This window comes from Miniopterus natalensis, chromosome 5 (genome assembly GCF_054644295.1).
Source record: "Miniopterus natalensis isolate mMinNat1 chromosome 5, mMinNat1.hap1, whole genome shotgun sequence".
NCBI classification, from domain to species: Eukaryota; Metazoa; Chordata; class Mammalia; order Chiroptera; family Miniopteridae; genus Miniopterus; species Miniopterus natalensis.
Window position 1 is genome coordinate 73,377,727 of NC_142085.1, and position 17,022 is coordinate 73,394,748.

General features: G+C 41.0%; 1 protein-coding gene and 1 pseudogene across 1 annotated transcript in view; one reads left to right on the plus strand and one right to left on the minus strand.

Moving 5' to 3' along the window:
* The window catches only part of AHI1 (Abelson helper integration site 1), a 138,513-nt gene that overhangs the window by 13,277 nt on the left and 108,214 nt on the right, over positions 1-17,022 (minus strand). The window contains exons 21-22 of the mRNA XM_087817772.1: positions 11,805-11,967; positions 8,423-8,523 (exon numbers count right to left, since the gene is read on the minus strand). Of these exons, the coding sequence (XP_087673898.1) occupies positions 8,423-8,523; positions 11,805-11,967 (264 nt within the window). The remainder of the gene's footprint in view (positions 1-8,422; positions 8,524-11,804; positions 11,968-17,022) is intronic.
* Positions 13,026-15,413, plus strand: LOC148093134 (H/ACA ribonucleoprotein complex subunit 3 pseudogene; annotated as a pseudogene).

Genomic DNA, 17,022 nt, shown 5'->3' on the forward strand with positions numbered 1-17,022 from the left:
CTTGGAGGGGAACTGCCCAAAGTAGCAAGGAACACAGATGCTAGGGGGATACGAAGCCGGGGCTGAGGCAGAGAGATAAGCGGAGAGTAAGACCTGGCCCCCGACCTTGAAGAAAGTCAAGACCTAACAGGCTCCTCTCGGGGTGAGAGCTCTGAAGGCCTCGCAAGCTCCTCTGTGCGGAACAGGCAGAGGCCTGAGTTGGGAGTGGGATCTGTGGCGTGAGGGGACTCGCACTGGCTTTGCTGTCAGTGCGACTCCCACTCACTTTCTCTGTGGGACGCAGATATTTTTCAAATGTAAATGCCATTTTTGAAATAAATATTTTTTCCTCAAAATATTTGTTGTTGAGACAAGTTACGGGGAAAAATGCACATCAGCGTTGCCTGCGCTGAGACTCTTCATGGGACAGAAGTAAGTTCTTTAGATTTTCTTACAAGATTTTGATTTTCTCCTCCTCAGATAAAAAACACATTCAAATATTCCCGAAATTTTAAAGCATATCCAAACATAAATTAATTTTTATCTATTTAATATATAACTGTGTTTTCTTTGGTAAGCAAAATTACTAAAGTAAAAAAGATATAAAATGATACTATTCCTTAGCAAGAGGAAAGAGGCACCAATAATTATTATTGTATTTTCAGCGAGCTAGTGTCCATCGACTAACTTCTAGGTATTTGGAAAATCTGCTTTGCCACATCAAAAATAACCACAGTCTTATAAATTTATTGTTGGACTTAACACAGTAATAAAACTATTTTATTCCTATGGTTAAAAATAATTTAGATGAACTCCTGGTACAGGGACCAGTAAATGGGAAAACATTTTTTCCTATATGAAGTGATTTTTGAAAATAGTGATACATGGCACAATTAATTCATGCTTTAATAAATTGTCCACTTTTGAGATGAAGAGGGTAAATGAAAGGTATTTTGTGGACTACGACAGACACATACGTGCACAATGAAGGCAACTTATGCATTGCCTGCTGCTGCTCTGAGAGGCTGACAGAATTGCTGACGTCAAATTTCATGTGCGTGTGTGTTTGGCTGGAAGAGGAACCACCATGGAGTTACCTGATCCTTCTGGGTCCTCTCCTCTTGTTTTGTACTAGACAAAAAAGCAGCTGGCCCTTAATATCACATTGTTTGCGGGTAGTTTTTATCGCGTGCTCTATACTACCAGTCAACGTAAAACGTATAAATACGTTTCCCGCATACAATGTGATATGAGTGGAACATGCACTTTGGTTTCAGAGCCAGCTTTCTTTTGCATTGACCCTGCTCTCACTAAGTAAAAACTGAAAATTGTTCAAACTCATGTCACATGAAGAGATGAGCTATAAGAGATATTTTTATAATTACCTCAGAATAGCAAAACTAGTAACTGTTAATCATTTAGTGGGTTTTTAGAAAGACATAAGCAAAACATCACAGTAACTTCACATTCACAGATACAATCTAACATTCCTGTGCATAACTGTTACTAACAGCTGGCATTAAAAACATACTTGGTTTCATCAATGGTTAAAACTTTATAGAAGATAGAGGGTGATTTTCTACCTTGAGTTTTTAAAAATAGTGTTTTTATTGATTTTAGAGAGAGAGGAGGGGAGAGGGAGGGGGAGAGAGAGAGAGAGAAACAGCGATTGGCTGCCTCCTGCAAGCCCCTACCGGGCATCGAGCCTGTAACCCAGTCATGTGCCGACTGGAATCTAACCAGCAACCTCAAGGTGTATGGCTCAACCAACTGCGCCATACCAGCCAGAGCTGCGTTCTGTCTTTTTAAAAATGAAGAAAGGAAACCAAGCATTTTCAGAAATTAAAAAAAAGTGGGCATTTTAGGAATTAAAAAATACAAAAAGAAAATTGGCCATTTTAGTACTTAAAACTGAAACAAACAGTCTGTGCTATTAAGATGAGATGTCCAAGATATATTGTGAAAGAAAAACATTCTGATGATCCTAGTTTCATCAAAACATAGACATGAATAAAGACATGTATGTTTACATATGCAGAGAACATTTTCAACAGGAAGTGCATTAGAATGACCATGAATATTAGGAGGACAGTTTTATTTTTCATCTACATTATTCCCTACTGGTTGGATTTTTTTCAACTTTGAGCATATAGTACTTTAATAGAACCACTTAAAATAATTTAAAAAATTTTAAAAGGAACTTAACAACTTTGCTCCCCAAATGAATGCATGATATAAGTATAGCAAATGATATAGGGTAGCAAAAATAAAAAGCCTAAGAAAAAAGTCCCCCCAAAACCCACAAAAAAACCAAAGTTGTCAGCATGACTTTTGTTTTATTTTGTTTTAAAGCTTCTGAGTTTCTTTCCTCCCAGAAAGCACCAATATTCTTCCTCCTATTAGCTGCAAATTTACAGCACGCTGTGTTAGAAATGTTCTGGAATGAGCTAGGGGAAAACAGTCCCCTGCTCTCAGTCCCTGCGGTACAGGCAACTACTGACTCCTTGGGACTCTAGCCTGTGTGGAGATCACGAGCACAAGCCTGCTCCCCCTGCAGCGGGGGCGCAAGTGCTTCCATCGCCTACTAACATTTCAATGAACCAGATGAAATGTTGGAAGGGACCTGGCACATTTAGCAACAGAACAGGTGTGTTCCACTTGGAAGAACTTAATAAGATCCAGCAGCTGCCAAGCTATTAAAAGGTATAATTTTACTTCTTATTCTGTAGTTTGAATAGAAATAATTTAAAAGGAAAGAAAACAAGTCAGGAGGTTTCTTTCCTTTCTTCCTTAAAAAGTATAAAGAGTACAGTTCTACAGACTTGCCCATGAAGGAGGGCACAATGAAACAAACATAAAACAGGGATGTAAAAAATCAGTGTGACACTCCGCGGCAGCTGTGCAGGTGACAGCTGCCTGTCGGTGACGCGGTGGTGGAGGGGACAGGGCACTGGCCCGAGAACAGGGGCAGGGCTCCTCAAGCTGTTCTGAATGTGACTCTTACACCCTTTCTGGATCTTGATTCCACACCTATCAAATGAAGGAAGTTCACTAGGATCGCCAGGGATGATCTCTAAGTTCCTTCCATGTCACCAATTCTCTAAGTCTATGGACTTAGGATCCTCCCCCACTTCTAGTCACTTTTCAGAGACAATTTTTCATGTTCTTCTTTTTTTAAACATCTTACATATGATAATAAAAATAAAACTTGCACATGAGATTAAACATCTGATAGAACTTGTGGTAGGTTTATAAGGCAGGATCTTGATAAAATAAAACCATATATATTCTGATAAAGGAACTAAACTGAAGACATGCAACTATGCCAGGTGCTGAGGAAGCCCAGTTACACATTTCTCAAGGGCTGGGTTTTTGCGTCATGACTCAGAGTGCACCTGAGACATTTTGATTACCTGGGACAACATTACTGGCTCTCAGGGACTTCTTTTTACGCAAGTGTAGATCATTCTTTATACTTCCTCCCACAGGGAAGTAAAACATTGTCCAACTATACAAGTGGTAAATTCGTAAGAAGAAAAATATATGTAGGAGTCTATTCTAATGCATGGATTCAGACAAAGCAGACAAATCATGTTCTTCAACAAAAGAAATTATGTGTCTTAAACGTTAAAGCCCAATTCAAGTTCCATCTCCTCCATGAGGACCTTTCTACTCCCTGTCCAAATGGATTCTCATCCTCTGCAACCCCCTTGCTTCACCTATTTTATGTTCTTCAGCGTTTTACTTTGCATGCCTGCAAGTTCCTTGAGACCTATGAGAATCTGAGTTTAGGCAGCAGTGGGTTAGCCTGAAGTACTCCTCAAGGTTCAAGAACGGGTCTGCTGTGATATGAATACAAAGCTGTATGTTAAGCATGAAGATCAGTCTAAGCGAGGAGAAGGCGCAGAAGACCAGAAAATCAACTACAGTCTAAACTGAGACTACAATGCAGTGAGTCCCAGGAGAGGAGTGGCACAGGCAGTGAGAGCTGGGGGTCTTGGCAGCAGGGGAGAGGTCTGTACCATGGTAACACAGGAGCAGCAGGAAGAGGAAGGGGCAATGCCAATGTCACAGGCAGCCAGCAAGAGCTCCTTAGAGCTCCTCTGGCTGAGTCTAAATTAGTTCAAGGCCATCGGCCAGGAACACACAGAGGTGGGGGTTAGGAAACCCCAATTTCCAAGCTCAGCATACGCCAGCGCCAGGGATACCAGTGAACTACTACAACTGAGGACTGTGTCTATCGTAGCCTCTTACACAGTTCCTGACACAAACTACAAATATCATCAGCTGTCCTGATGACTATGCCAATGTTACAAATATTTTGAAAATTTACATTATCATCTTCGTAAATGCTTAAAGCTGGTGAATTCCAAACGTGGATAATATTACACATGTAGCATTTGCCCATAGTCAAATTCCTTGCTAATCCTTTCAACTGCATCCCTTGCAGTCCCCATGCCACCACGGGCAACCACTGCCTTATATCCTTGCTGTATGTGAAACTGGCGTTTTACTGAGAAACCATTTTTCTTTCAGTTCCTTGCAGTATAGGCTGTTCATTCTCACATAACTCAACCATGAACCAAAGGGGCCTGGAGCTAGCACTGGCCTCAGCTCTCTGTTGCTGATTTTAGGCTGCTATACATTCAAAGCACTCCTCCTTGGGTGCCGTCACACCTGGCTCCAACACCCTCTATTTATCTTTGCAGCTGTTACCTTGGGATGTTGTGGTCACTCTAACACAATGGTTCTCAATGTTGGCTGCACATTAAAATCACCTGGAAGGCCTCTGAAATCTACCCACGCTGAGGTCCCATTCCAGACCATTTAAGTCCATCTGTCGGTGTGGGGACAAGCATCAGTATATATATTTTTAATTTCCTAGGTGATTTCAATATAAAATCACCTAAGAAATTATAAAATAATTTAAAATATAAAATATGGTTGAGACATCTGCTCTACAACAAGAATTAAGGATTTCAGCTCTCGGTTCAGTGTCCCCTTCACCCTAACTTTTGCAATCATCTGGAATTTTAACACCTTGCTGACCGGCTATCTAGAGGCAGAACTCGCCCGTGTGGCCAGTTACTTTTCAGTCGTGACCAGTCAGCAAGGTATTTAAAATTACTTAAATTAATGTAAGCGCAGAGATGAGTTATCCCGTGACTGGTCAGCAACGCTTGGACACAGAAACACATGTATACTCATGAGCGGTCAGCAAGGTAAGAGAAAATCTATGCAACACTTGGTCCTAGTTCCTTGGCCAGCTCAATTCAAGTAACAGATCCTTCAATTTGGCTTGAGCTCTTACATATAGCTTCATGAATTTATCATAACCTTGAGCTGCTTAACATTTAAATTAAGCAAGTTTCTTCATTTTCAGGCCAGAGTTCCAAGCTGTTAACTCCTTTACTGCATGACACTCCTCCTCCACCCGGGCGCCGGCGGCTTAGGGCAGCCTTGCAGAGAACCTTGCTTTCTAAGTTGGCCAGGCTTCTGATCCCACATCCATTCCAGTCTGGCTTGCTCTTCCGTAATGTGTCACTCCAGTGACTCTCTCAAATGCTATCAGTCTCTTATCCTCTTGGCTTCTATCATACCCACAGCTCCAATTATGTATCAAACCAACTCTGTCTTCTCCACTGCTATGTCCTAGATGCTGAACACTACTGAAGAAAAAATTCAACTACCTAGAATTACGTCCCCTATGTTTTTATGGAACTCAAACAGCAGCTCCCAGAACTCCTCTCTTTATGTCCCCAATGGGCTCCTGCTCCTACTGTTTTTCAGGTATTCTAACCATCACCATTCTTCTTCTTATCTCATGCCTTTCGCCCTCACATTTGAAGTGGACCTTCCTTTGTTTTTCAGAACATGTAGACATCCTTAATTTCTAGACTTCCACTTTGTTAACTTATCTGCATCCTCACTGATATTTATCTGTTTCAGCGGGGTACTGCTCTAAGCTCAGCACTGTTGACATTTTTGGCCAGATAATCTTTTGTTGAGGGCTGTCCTGTGCATTCTAGGGTGTTTATTAACATTTGTGACCTCTACCCACTAGATAGTAGCAGTGTCACCCTCCTTGCAGATATTTGCAAAAATATTTCCAGATACTGCCAAATGCCTTCCTGGAGGCAAAATAACCCTCCGTTGAGAACCACTGCTCTAAGGCAATACTAATCTATCAACTTGTTTTTCCAATAAACACCTGCTTTCTCCAAGATCCATGTGTGCTTTCTTTATCTATCTTGAACCTGAACCCGTGCATTGGCTTTGTCTTCTCAGAATAAATACTGTCATTCCAGTATTTAAAAAGTCATTGCTAGAAGTGGGTCTCCCTCCAGGCACTCCTTCACGTTTTTTCTTCAAGTGAAGCTCTGGGAATGATTTCCAGTGAGTTCACTTGCTGAGGCCCCATTCTGCTCTTCAATCCTTATTGAACTATCATCAACCCTTGATACCAGTGCAAAGGTGCCAAGGTCCTCTGCATTACCAAATGCTTACTAGACAACCCAAGTGACTGGCCATTTCTCACACTACTGACTAGATACCCTCCTTGAACCTCTCTTCTCCCTGGCTTCCAGGAGACTTCTTTTTTTTCTGGATCTTTCCTTCCCCTTTGATAATTCTTTCTTAATCTTCTCTTCCTTTGACTGTCCCTTAAATAACAGTGTTCAACTGGAATTCTGTCCTTAGACTTTTCTCTCAGAAGTCTACAATGTTTATTCCAGCTCCTTCATTACAAGCTTCAACTCTACTAATATAATACAATGAACACCCTCAAGCCTCCCCATTTTATTTTGAAGCCCTGCCTTCTTTCAAATTCCAGTCCCGTATTTCTGGCTCCCTAGAGCTCCCTGTACCTGGGAGCACTATAAACACTACTAACAAATCAAGATATCTAAAACTGAACTGATCACATCCTACTCCCTACATTCCTTGTTTCTATCTCCCCAAATCTTCCTTATGCTTTTATTATTTCTGTGGTACCACTATCCATTCACTTATATAAGCCAGGGCTCTTAGCATAATTCCTCGATTCCAACATCACTGATCACATCCAATCAGTTATAAAATCCTGTCAATTATACCCTCCCCTCTATTCCCACTAGTGCAGGCTTCTACATTTTATTTTGATGGATTCCTGACTTACTTCCCTGTCCCAGGTCTTAGCTACCGCTAACCTTATCACTATGCTGCCACTAGAATACTTTTAACATGCAGATCTGCACATGTCACTTCCTGAATTCCCTTCTCCTGGGGATCCCCTTTGTCTGACGAATGCAATCTAAGCATCTTAGCAGAGTACACTAGGCGCTCTCCGTGATCTGCCGTCTGACTCCTGCATTTCTCCTCCCCTTCTCTCCATTAGGCCCTATACTCCACAAAATAACCACACTTTACCACACCTTACTCAAGTTGTTCCCTTTGTTACAATGCTTTTCCTAAGATCATCTAACCTAGCACATACTTTTTCATCCTATAAGCCTCAGTTCAAGCATGAGTTCCTTGGGGAACTCCTCCTGGACTCCACCGGGCAGATTTAGAGGGTTTCTTTCTGTGTGTTCTCAATAAACTGTGCACGTATCTCCATTATAGTTCCTACCATAGTCCGTTGTAATTGCCCGTTTGCAGGTGTCTCACCCGCCAGCCTGCCAGCTCAAGAGCAAGTGCTTTGCCTACTCAGTCTTGTTTCCTCACTGAATGCTCAGCGCCAGCGTAAGCACTCCATAGATATAGGCTGAATGACTAATGACACATGACAGGTTCGACTGTCAAAAAACTCTATACACCAGTTCATGGTATCAAGAAGTGAAGTTATTCATTCTAAGGCAAAAGCTAATGTCACAGAATAAAATAAGTTCACTAAGTAAGATACATGATGGCACACTGCTTATTAAACTTTGTTCCAAAGTACTACTAACATCAGAAGAACACTGACTGAGGGATCTGAAGGCCCAGGCTAAAAAACATGACATTTCTCTGACTGATAATATACCCATATTCATTTCAATCTGAAAACATTTTAAATTACCAGCAAGTAAAAGGAATGCTCCAGGAAGATAGAACATCTTTATTCTGTTGGCTTCAAAGTTCAGCATACATGTGTACCCCTCAGGTGGGGAAAATAAGTGTCAGTATCACCGTTACAGAAACAAGTACAGGGTAGAAATAGCATCACACTTAAAGTCTGGGTCCTTGCCCCATTACTTGGGCTCTGACTTGAGGTCTACTTTACTCTCTGAGCCTCGTCAGTTTCCTGATCTGGAAAATGGCGATAATAGTATTTGCCTTATATATTTTATAATGTTGGTGCCAATATCATGAGAAATAATAATGTAAAAAATAAAGGATATAAGCATGAAAAATAAAGTAATATTTTCTCCAGGGGGAGTGAGAATCAAAGTACAAATGCTATACATAGTCTCGAAAACATTACCTTTTGAGAAGTTGAAAAGGGTTTTTCCATTCTGGTTTTTTCCTTGGGGGTTAAAGGAGGGGATCGCTCCTTTATCTCTGGAGGCAGTTCTCGATACAGTGCTGGAAAAAGAAATTCCAGTAATCAAATTGAGGAGCACTGTTTCAACAGGGAAAAACAACCATGGGGAGGGGGGACAGACATGACACTAAAGCAGCTGGTGTAAAAATAAGCTCCCTGCACTTACTGCTAAAGCGATTTGTGGTCTTACACATTAGTTATCAAAAGAACATAACTTATAACTGTAAAGTTTTGATCAGCAGGGTTTCAGAAACACAGAAGGTGTCATTTTCACTTATGTAGTTATGCAGGTGTTTCATTTTATCTCCATGTACATTAACCAGGAACCTCCTATATGCGTGGTACCTTCAAGGCACTGCTGGAGGAGACATGAAGATGACCAAAGCAGTCTCTGCTCTCAGGAGCTTACAGTCTGGGCAGAGACATATGCTCACAGGGAACTGTGATATGAAATAGAATGTGACATTCCTTGAAAGAGAGGTAGTAACAAAGACAAACTGATGTGGGGATGGCAGATGCCTAATGGCAAAAACAGTAGCTGTGTTGGACTCTGAAGAGCAGGTAGGATTTTGCCAGGCAGGAATGTGGAGAAGGTGGTATGAAATAAGCATGAGGCAAGGACTGTACACGATAGTGAATCTATTCACAATGTTGAAACAGATTCTTATAATGTAAAATTATAATCTACATAATCTATTTAGTCTACACACAGTGCTGAATCTAAAAAGTCAGCTGGGAATTTTAAAGGGCTAAAAGGAAAATCTATTTTGGTTAAATGACTTGGGCAACTCTGAATTGAGATAAATTGTTAAAATTCACCTAATCAAAATTCTAAGATTATGAGATGCATTAACTGGCTTTGCGTATGGATTGATTTCATCACTGGCTTTTTTTATCTCTTATTGGAAAAGATGTTAAATGTAATTAAGGGAAGCTGATCATGTTTTTCTTTCCAGTGGCTTAAGATACAAAGGGAGTAAGTTCTTTATAATGGGGTACCAGTATCTTCCATTGTGTAGTTCTTTAGGGGATATGGCTCTCATTGAACAGTTGGTACAGATTCTATTCAGATATGTACTTCCTTAGATCATTTGCTTTGTATACTTGGCTTTGGATAAAGATAAAGGACAACTTCTACTATTTTTAGAGCGAAATATTCTGTTGACAGCCATTTTTTCTCTACTGTTAAAACAGAGCACGCAACATTTTCTTAAATTCAGGTAATAAGTAGGACGAAAGGAGAAAAAAAGTCTCTGATGAAGTGAGAATTCAATTATACTCTCAGGTATCTGAGGATTTTTTCTGTTTGTTCTGGACTTTATAAGACTTTTCCAACAAGCAATAACTGATGACAAAACATCAATTATTTTGGGATACAATGAGGAATTATGGCAATTGAAGAATAGTCACTACCTGAGACCATTAATTTCTGTATATAACCACTAACCATCATTACCGTATACTTCAGAAGTCTCACTTGGGATACCGTGGAAGAAACATTTTACTGGATTTTTAACCCACTGTAATCAAATATCTATAGCCTCCCCAGATTTGGAAGCCTAAGAGGTTATTTCTGCAAACTAACTAGATTCTAAAGTTAAAGCACCTAATACCACCCTGCCTGGAAATACACAATCTTTTCACATTGTCAAGTTAAAAAAATTTATGTTTTCATTTGTATTTGGGTTAACAATGAATTGCAATATCTAGTTAAAATGACAGATATCCTCCAGAGTGACTATGATTGTGCAGGCGGCTCGTGATTTAAAACCAGAAACTGCATTCCAGCTGCTGACCCTGTGGGAAAGCCGTCACTGGGAAGGAGAGGGAAGAAACTTGGATATTGAGACAATCTGGAAGTTAGAAGTACAGATCTTTTGGGAGATGACTGGATAGTAACCTGTCCTAAAACTTCCTCCTTCCACATTGCCTTATGTTTTCTTCATTATGCATCTTCTTTTAAACATAAAAATATACATGCGATAGAGTTTTAGAGCTATCAGTCATTTACTACTCGGGAAGAGAATTAGAAGAGTGACACAGAGGAACTACAGAATTTTGTTGTGTGAGAGAGAAGTGGGTAATTTTTGAGACATTTGGAACTTTTGAGGGGAGGAGTTTGCTGAGAGCAGCAGATAAGCTGAGGAAGGAAGCGGCAATGAGACTGGGAGCCCCTGAGAGACGGGGCAGGGGAGCACTGGGAAGTGCCAGGGTGAAGACAAGGTGGTAGAAAGTGCCAAAGAGAAAGTATTTTATCTGGGCTTCAGCACTCATGAAAGGAATTCCTTCAGTACTCATGGAAGGAATTCTTCTTCCTCTGCTCTCAAAAATTCAGAGTTTAGTTTAGGAATCAATAGTACTTTTGTTCAGCCACTGTTTAGGTTAAATGGGGTTTCACAGGCTAGTCTGAAAAGCAACTATAATTTATAATAATTACTTCTTTGCAGAAACAAAAGACTTAAAAATAAGTATGCAAAACAGAGTAATCTCTAGGCTGCCTATACTACATTTGAAATCAGAACCAAATGATTTTAGGATTTCTGGGAGAAAACTTAGAGGTGACAGAGCTCAACTTCCTTATTTTATAGGAGGAAACTGAGGCACATCAGTAGCAGCTGTGGAGAAGCTCGATTTGAAATCAGTGCTCCCGACCCCTGAGAATTGTGCTTTTCCTACCACACTATGACTTTGACTGCCGATAGGAAGCATTCTTCTGAAGAAGCATTACTGTCTCTCTCCCTGTTCTTCTAGTCTTTATTTTCAGGCTCTCTGTGTTCGATTTTCACCTCGCAAGGTGAAATCTACAGCTAGTAGGAAATCTACCACATTCAGAAACTGTATTTAGAATTCCTCCTCCAGCTCCTTTCTTTTTCCTTTCACAAAGGAAGGCTTAATTTACTCAAGAATGAAATAACCTACTGCAGGTAGGTAATCGGTAACAGCTAGGCCGAGGTATCTGAAGGAAAGGAATGGAAGTTGGGGAACTAGAGGTTCTTAAAGTGCCTGTCAACCGAGGAGACACTGTGGCAAGAGAAGAGCTGACATAATTGTGCGTGAAGTGCATGCAGCAGGTGGCAGGGGAAAGGGGCTGGAGAACTAGGTTGTAGGTAGATGGGCAGGTCGCCTGGGATGAATGTAATAGCTTTCTGGTGTACTAGTGCCTCTCCCTTTTATTTTTTTGCAGCATGAAAATGAAAAGCAATACTCATTGGTAAACATATGCAAAAGTTACAAAGACAGTAAATTAAAGGGTAGAAAATGATACCATCTTTACTATCAGTTATGCCATATTAGTAAACCAGGAAGGGAGCATAAAACTTACTTTCATTAGCCACATGATTAGCTGGAAAATAACCTTCCTGTCCCTTTCCTACGCTGCCATACCACCAGTCTTCATTATCTTTGAAAAACACTCGGATAATGTCTCCGCGATGGATGGTTAGTTCATCTGATCGATTCGCTGTGTAGTCATAAAGAGCCACTACCTAAGAGAGAGATAAGACCACCACAGCTTTATCACAACTGTACCACAGAGAAAACCCCCAACATTCACTTCCTCTTGCAGAAGAGCAGCTGAAACCAAAGCAGTACTTTGGTAAGTCTGAGGCGGTCTCAAGGTTTGCTAATGGGATCAGGGGTGGTGGGAACACAGCAGGAGAAGCAAGATAAAAAGACTGTGGGATTGAGAAATGGTTAAGAGCATTCAATACACTAAGATTAGCTTCAAAATAGCAGATGTTAATTTTTTTTTAAAGTAAATTACTTGTGAAGCAAATAAAAAAAAGGGTCACACACCATTCACTTTCTTAGAATTGTCTGATACTACCTTTAGTTCCCATTCTCTGTGCCGAGCAGATGCATCTGAAAAAAATTCCTTCGGAACCTCACCAATTTTACAAAAAGGAGAGCTCAATGGAACAACCCAATTACATAACTTTGTTGTGATCACTTGGTATATTGTTAATGTCTCTTTTAGAATTATATTTCTCTACAAACACATGCTTTTGATATTTTATATCAACAACCTAAATCTTCTGACTACCTTTTAAAATACTCTGGTAAGCTCATTTTCACCAGACAGGAATTTAAGAGGAAAAGCCTTTCCATGATAATCCTCTTCTCTGTGTTGTTACAACAGTCACCATATTTGATTTTTTTTTTTTAAACTCAAATCAAAATGAATGACCACACGGGCGCTTACAAATCCCTTACAGCAATTATAAAGAGGCAGACAATGACCCATTTTAAATGTGAAACATTGTATAAAGGGGTATATAATATAAATACTGAAGAATAAACTACTACTGCTTTTTTCTATTTAAATGGGATTTGAAAATTTACCAGTTATACAATTATACATATAATCAAAAATTATTATAATACTTTGCATTTAGGTTGAATACTACTCATTCACTAACAAGTATTTACTGAATTCCTAACGTGCCTGGTACTGTGCTGGGGGCTAAATATACGATGATAAACAGGATACTTTCTTGGAAGGGGTTACATTTAGGCTTTGCAGGAGAATAAAGGATAATCAGGAATGAGCCGGGGAAGAGATCAAAAGTATGTCTCAGGCACACTGTACAGCGTGTATAAGAGTCCAGGAAAGAGACCCCCAAACATTTCAGTATGGGGAACCGGGGAGGAGAGGTAAGACCCCAGGAAGGTGGGGAAAGTTGAGGCTGCAGAAGAAAAAAGTGGCCAGATCACGCATGTTGAGAGAGTTCAGCATAATATGGGCAACAGGAAGACAGAAGAGTTTAGGCAGAGGGTTCTATAGCAGTTCACAACTCTTTTAATTAATTTACAATACAGCATTTATTAACACATTAACCAGGAGATTTTACTTTTTCTTAAATTTATCTTTATTGTTGAAAGTATTACAGATGTCCCCTTTTCCTCCATTCACTCCTTTTCCCCACTGATCCCCTTTTCCCCCATTGACCCCTCTACACACACCCCTTCCCTCTGAGATCCCTCAGTCTGTTCCATGCTTCTGTGTCCCTGGATCTATTTTGTTCATCAGTTTATTTTGTTCTTTAGACTCTGCATACGAATGAGATCGTGTGATACTTGTCTTTCTCTGACTGGCTTATTTATCTAGAATCAAACGTGGGGAAGCAGCAGAAGAGAGGAAAAAAGGAGGAACAGGAAATCCTACACACTCATGAAAGACAAGACACATTTTTGGGTAATAGTACTCAAGTAGTCAGCAGTGCTGAGAAGGTCAACTATCCTCAGTCAGCTGCAGGACCACTGTGTTCCTTTCATGATGGAATCCAGTACCAGAAAACTGGAGGTTTGTTCCTTTAGTTCCTCAGCCTGGCTCTGGTAACACTGAGACAGCATGGCTTTGATGATCTTAAGCAAGTATGAGGTCAAGGTATGCCTATTTATCTGGAGCCAGAAGTGGCTGCTGGGAAGGAAAGCAGGAGAGGTCCAGCTTAGGCAACAGAGTCATTTAGGAAGCCCCACCTCAGGCTTATATACTTGTACGGCCTACTGACAATCTGGAACTTATCAAACTGGAATCTGAAAACTTTTCCTGATTTTTCTACCAGGCTCTATTGAAAAAAGTCCCTTCAGAGGTACAGGGGTCCAAAAGACCTGTAAGAGTCTACATTTCAATTTTGCTACTAAAGTACCCACTGATTTTCCTCGTTACACAATCAAATACAGCACACCAATTCTGCATGGGCCTTTAGTCCTTGGGATACATTCCATACTCTGTGTCCCTGCCATGGACTGAATTGTGTGTCGCCCCCCAAATTCATAAATTGAAGCCCTAACCCCAATGTAACTATTTGAAGATAGGACCTTTAAGAAGGTACTTGTGATTAAATGAGGTCATATGGGTGGGCCCCTAAACCAATGGGCTGTTGTCCTTATAAAAAGAGGAGGAGAGACCAGGATCACACGTGCACAGAGGAAAAGGCCATGTGAGAGCACAGCGAGAAGACAGGAGTCAGAAAACTGAGGACGGAGGGCTCAGACGAAACTAACCTTTCAGCCTCTAGAACTGTGGTCAATACACGTCTGTTGTTTAAGTCCTCTGCTCTATGGCATTTTGTTATGGCAGTCCTGGCACACTACAGTCCCACAACCCGATGGGGCCAGATGAATCACTCATTACCAGCCCATGCTGGTATTGCAAGTGGGCAATGCCACACTCTTACCACTTTAGGTTCTGACAGCTTACACTACTGTGTTCATCACTTACAATGCTACCTCCTGATGTAGAAACAATGCCTTTGTTACTGAACTCCACAACCAACATCCAGGAAGGTGATAACTGGGGACATTACATCCCCCAAAGCAAAGGGACAGTCTTGGGAGCATGGCACCATCATACCATTCCTCACATTTAAGTGCAAAATGGCTGTACAGTGAGGAGCCCAGTGTATTTCACATGCCAACAGCCCACATTCTGCCAGTGGAGTTATGACCATTCTCTCACATACTGACAAAAGCCACGTGGCTCCTGAGAATCTGCGTGTATTCCAGTGTGTTTTTATCCAATGTTTTATCTTCTCATTTGAAGACCATTTACTCTCTTTTGAGCATCACTATATTCACAATAACTTCTTTGCTTGTTTTAATTTGGCAGTGGATTCTGCATAAATCATGTCTCCCCGATCTCCATCAAGATTTTTTTATCTCACTGTTTCAGGATAAATGAAAGCTCTGTAAAAGAAACGGCAGAAGGAGTTGGACCCTCTGGCTTCAGCACGGTCACATTTCTCTACCACTACCTCAAAGAACAGGGAGACTGGGTCTATACCCTGAGGAAGTCTGCCCCATGGGACAAAAGACTTGCTCGGCCCATCCTGCTCGGCTCTCCCCAGACGACAAACACTCTTGACATTGAATCACCATCAAGAAGTGTTTACTGGTGCTGATGACCCAGCAACCATGCCCTGCCCTTTGAGGGCCCCTTAAATTTCATGTTTGCCCCTGCCGCCTGCTACCCCTCTGAGACTTTCCTAAACCAAGCTCTTCAATCTGTGTCCTGAAGCCTTCTTACTAGCCTTGCTCTTTGGAATCCAGTGTCGCTACCTTTTATCACGCTTGTGCGAGACAATCATGATTTTTACTCACGGCCAGGTTATTAAAATGATTTGAAAGAAAAAAAAAAAACTTGGGAGACACAACTATTTCTATTTTCTTCTTATTCTGCTAGGTCTTGTCTTAGAAAATCTGTCCTGACCATTCTCTTGATGAGTATCTTCTATAACATACCATTTTTTGCACACAGTGGTCTGGTGTTATAGATATGACAGAATATTTTGCACAGTATGTTCCAGAAATCTTTCTGCAATACAAGTTTAAAAACATGAGTTTATGTGCCCATGTTGGTAATGACAGGTCTGGGAAATGAGATGTTCCACAAGAGCCACTTGGTCAGATTTTGCCCACTCTTCACAAACGTGAAACAGTTTCTTCTCTTTCTCAGCGCTTGCCGAGCTGCTTGGGCTTCATCACGGTGGAAGTGCCATTTTCTTGGACATACACTTTTCAGTCTTCATAGCGGCGCTTGCCAGATACCATGTCTTGGGTTAAGCAGTCTGCCAGGCTGTTACACGACATTTAGGGGAGTTCCTCTTTGTACTACCTTCCCAGAGGGGTTTTTCATTATTATAGTTGTCCCTGAAGAATTCTCAATGGTTCTTGAAACTAGTGTACTGAAAGAACATTAACCAGCATTGTTCAGCAGATGTTCCTTACAACTTCAACCATAATACCATCCAAAAATCAATATTCATAAGGGCCCCAAGTCATTCGACAAGCTGAGGCACGTTGAACAGACTCCTGTGCTGGAGCTCGCCCTCCTCCAGCACGGCTTCGGCTGGCCCCTCAAGGTCGGGGAACTTCTCTGCGCCACCCGCAGCCAGTGCGGCATCCGGATCACACCACTCTCCCTCTGCTTTCTCCTTGCTTAACTTAATTTGAGGCGCTGGCCTCCAGAACAGTGAGAGAATACATTTCTGTTTGAAGCCACACCAAGTTGTGGTAAGTTGTTACAACATCCCTAGAAAACTAATACATGTGAATGTTACTGTGGCGAGTGCTGGATTTTCTTGTATTCCTTTAAAGTGTGTTGGACCTTTTTTTGGGCATGTAGTTATCTGAGATCATTTTGACCCTTTCCAGGTTTGCTTTTAAGTCTTGTTAGAGTAGATTTAGACAGACTTTCCTCTAGGATTCAATAAACCCCCATTTCCAGGGTGTAGATTATCCTCCTGATAACTCTACTCGCCCCATATATTAGGAGGTTTTTTCATTCTGGCTGTTAGGAATGTGAATTATTCCCATCCTGCTGTGCAGCCTACTACTTTCGAATGGTTCTTCCTTTATGGAGTTTTATCTCATGCATATGCAGATCAGAGTCAGCTGAGATCAAGTATTTATAATGGATTGTGGCTTCAGATTCTGTTTGTTGCTTCCTGGACATTTAGGAAACACTCTTAATGAATTTTACAGAATTCCGAGGACAGCCCTCCAACCCCTCCAACCCCCACACCCACATCAAGTTTTAA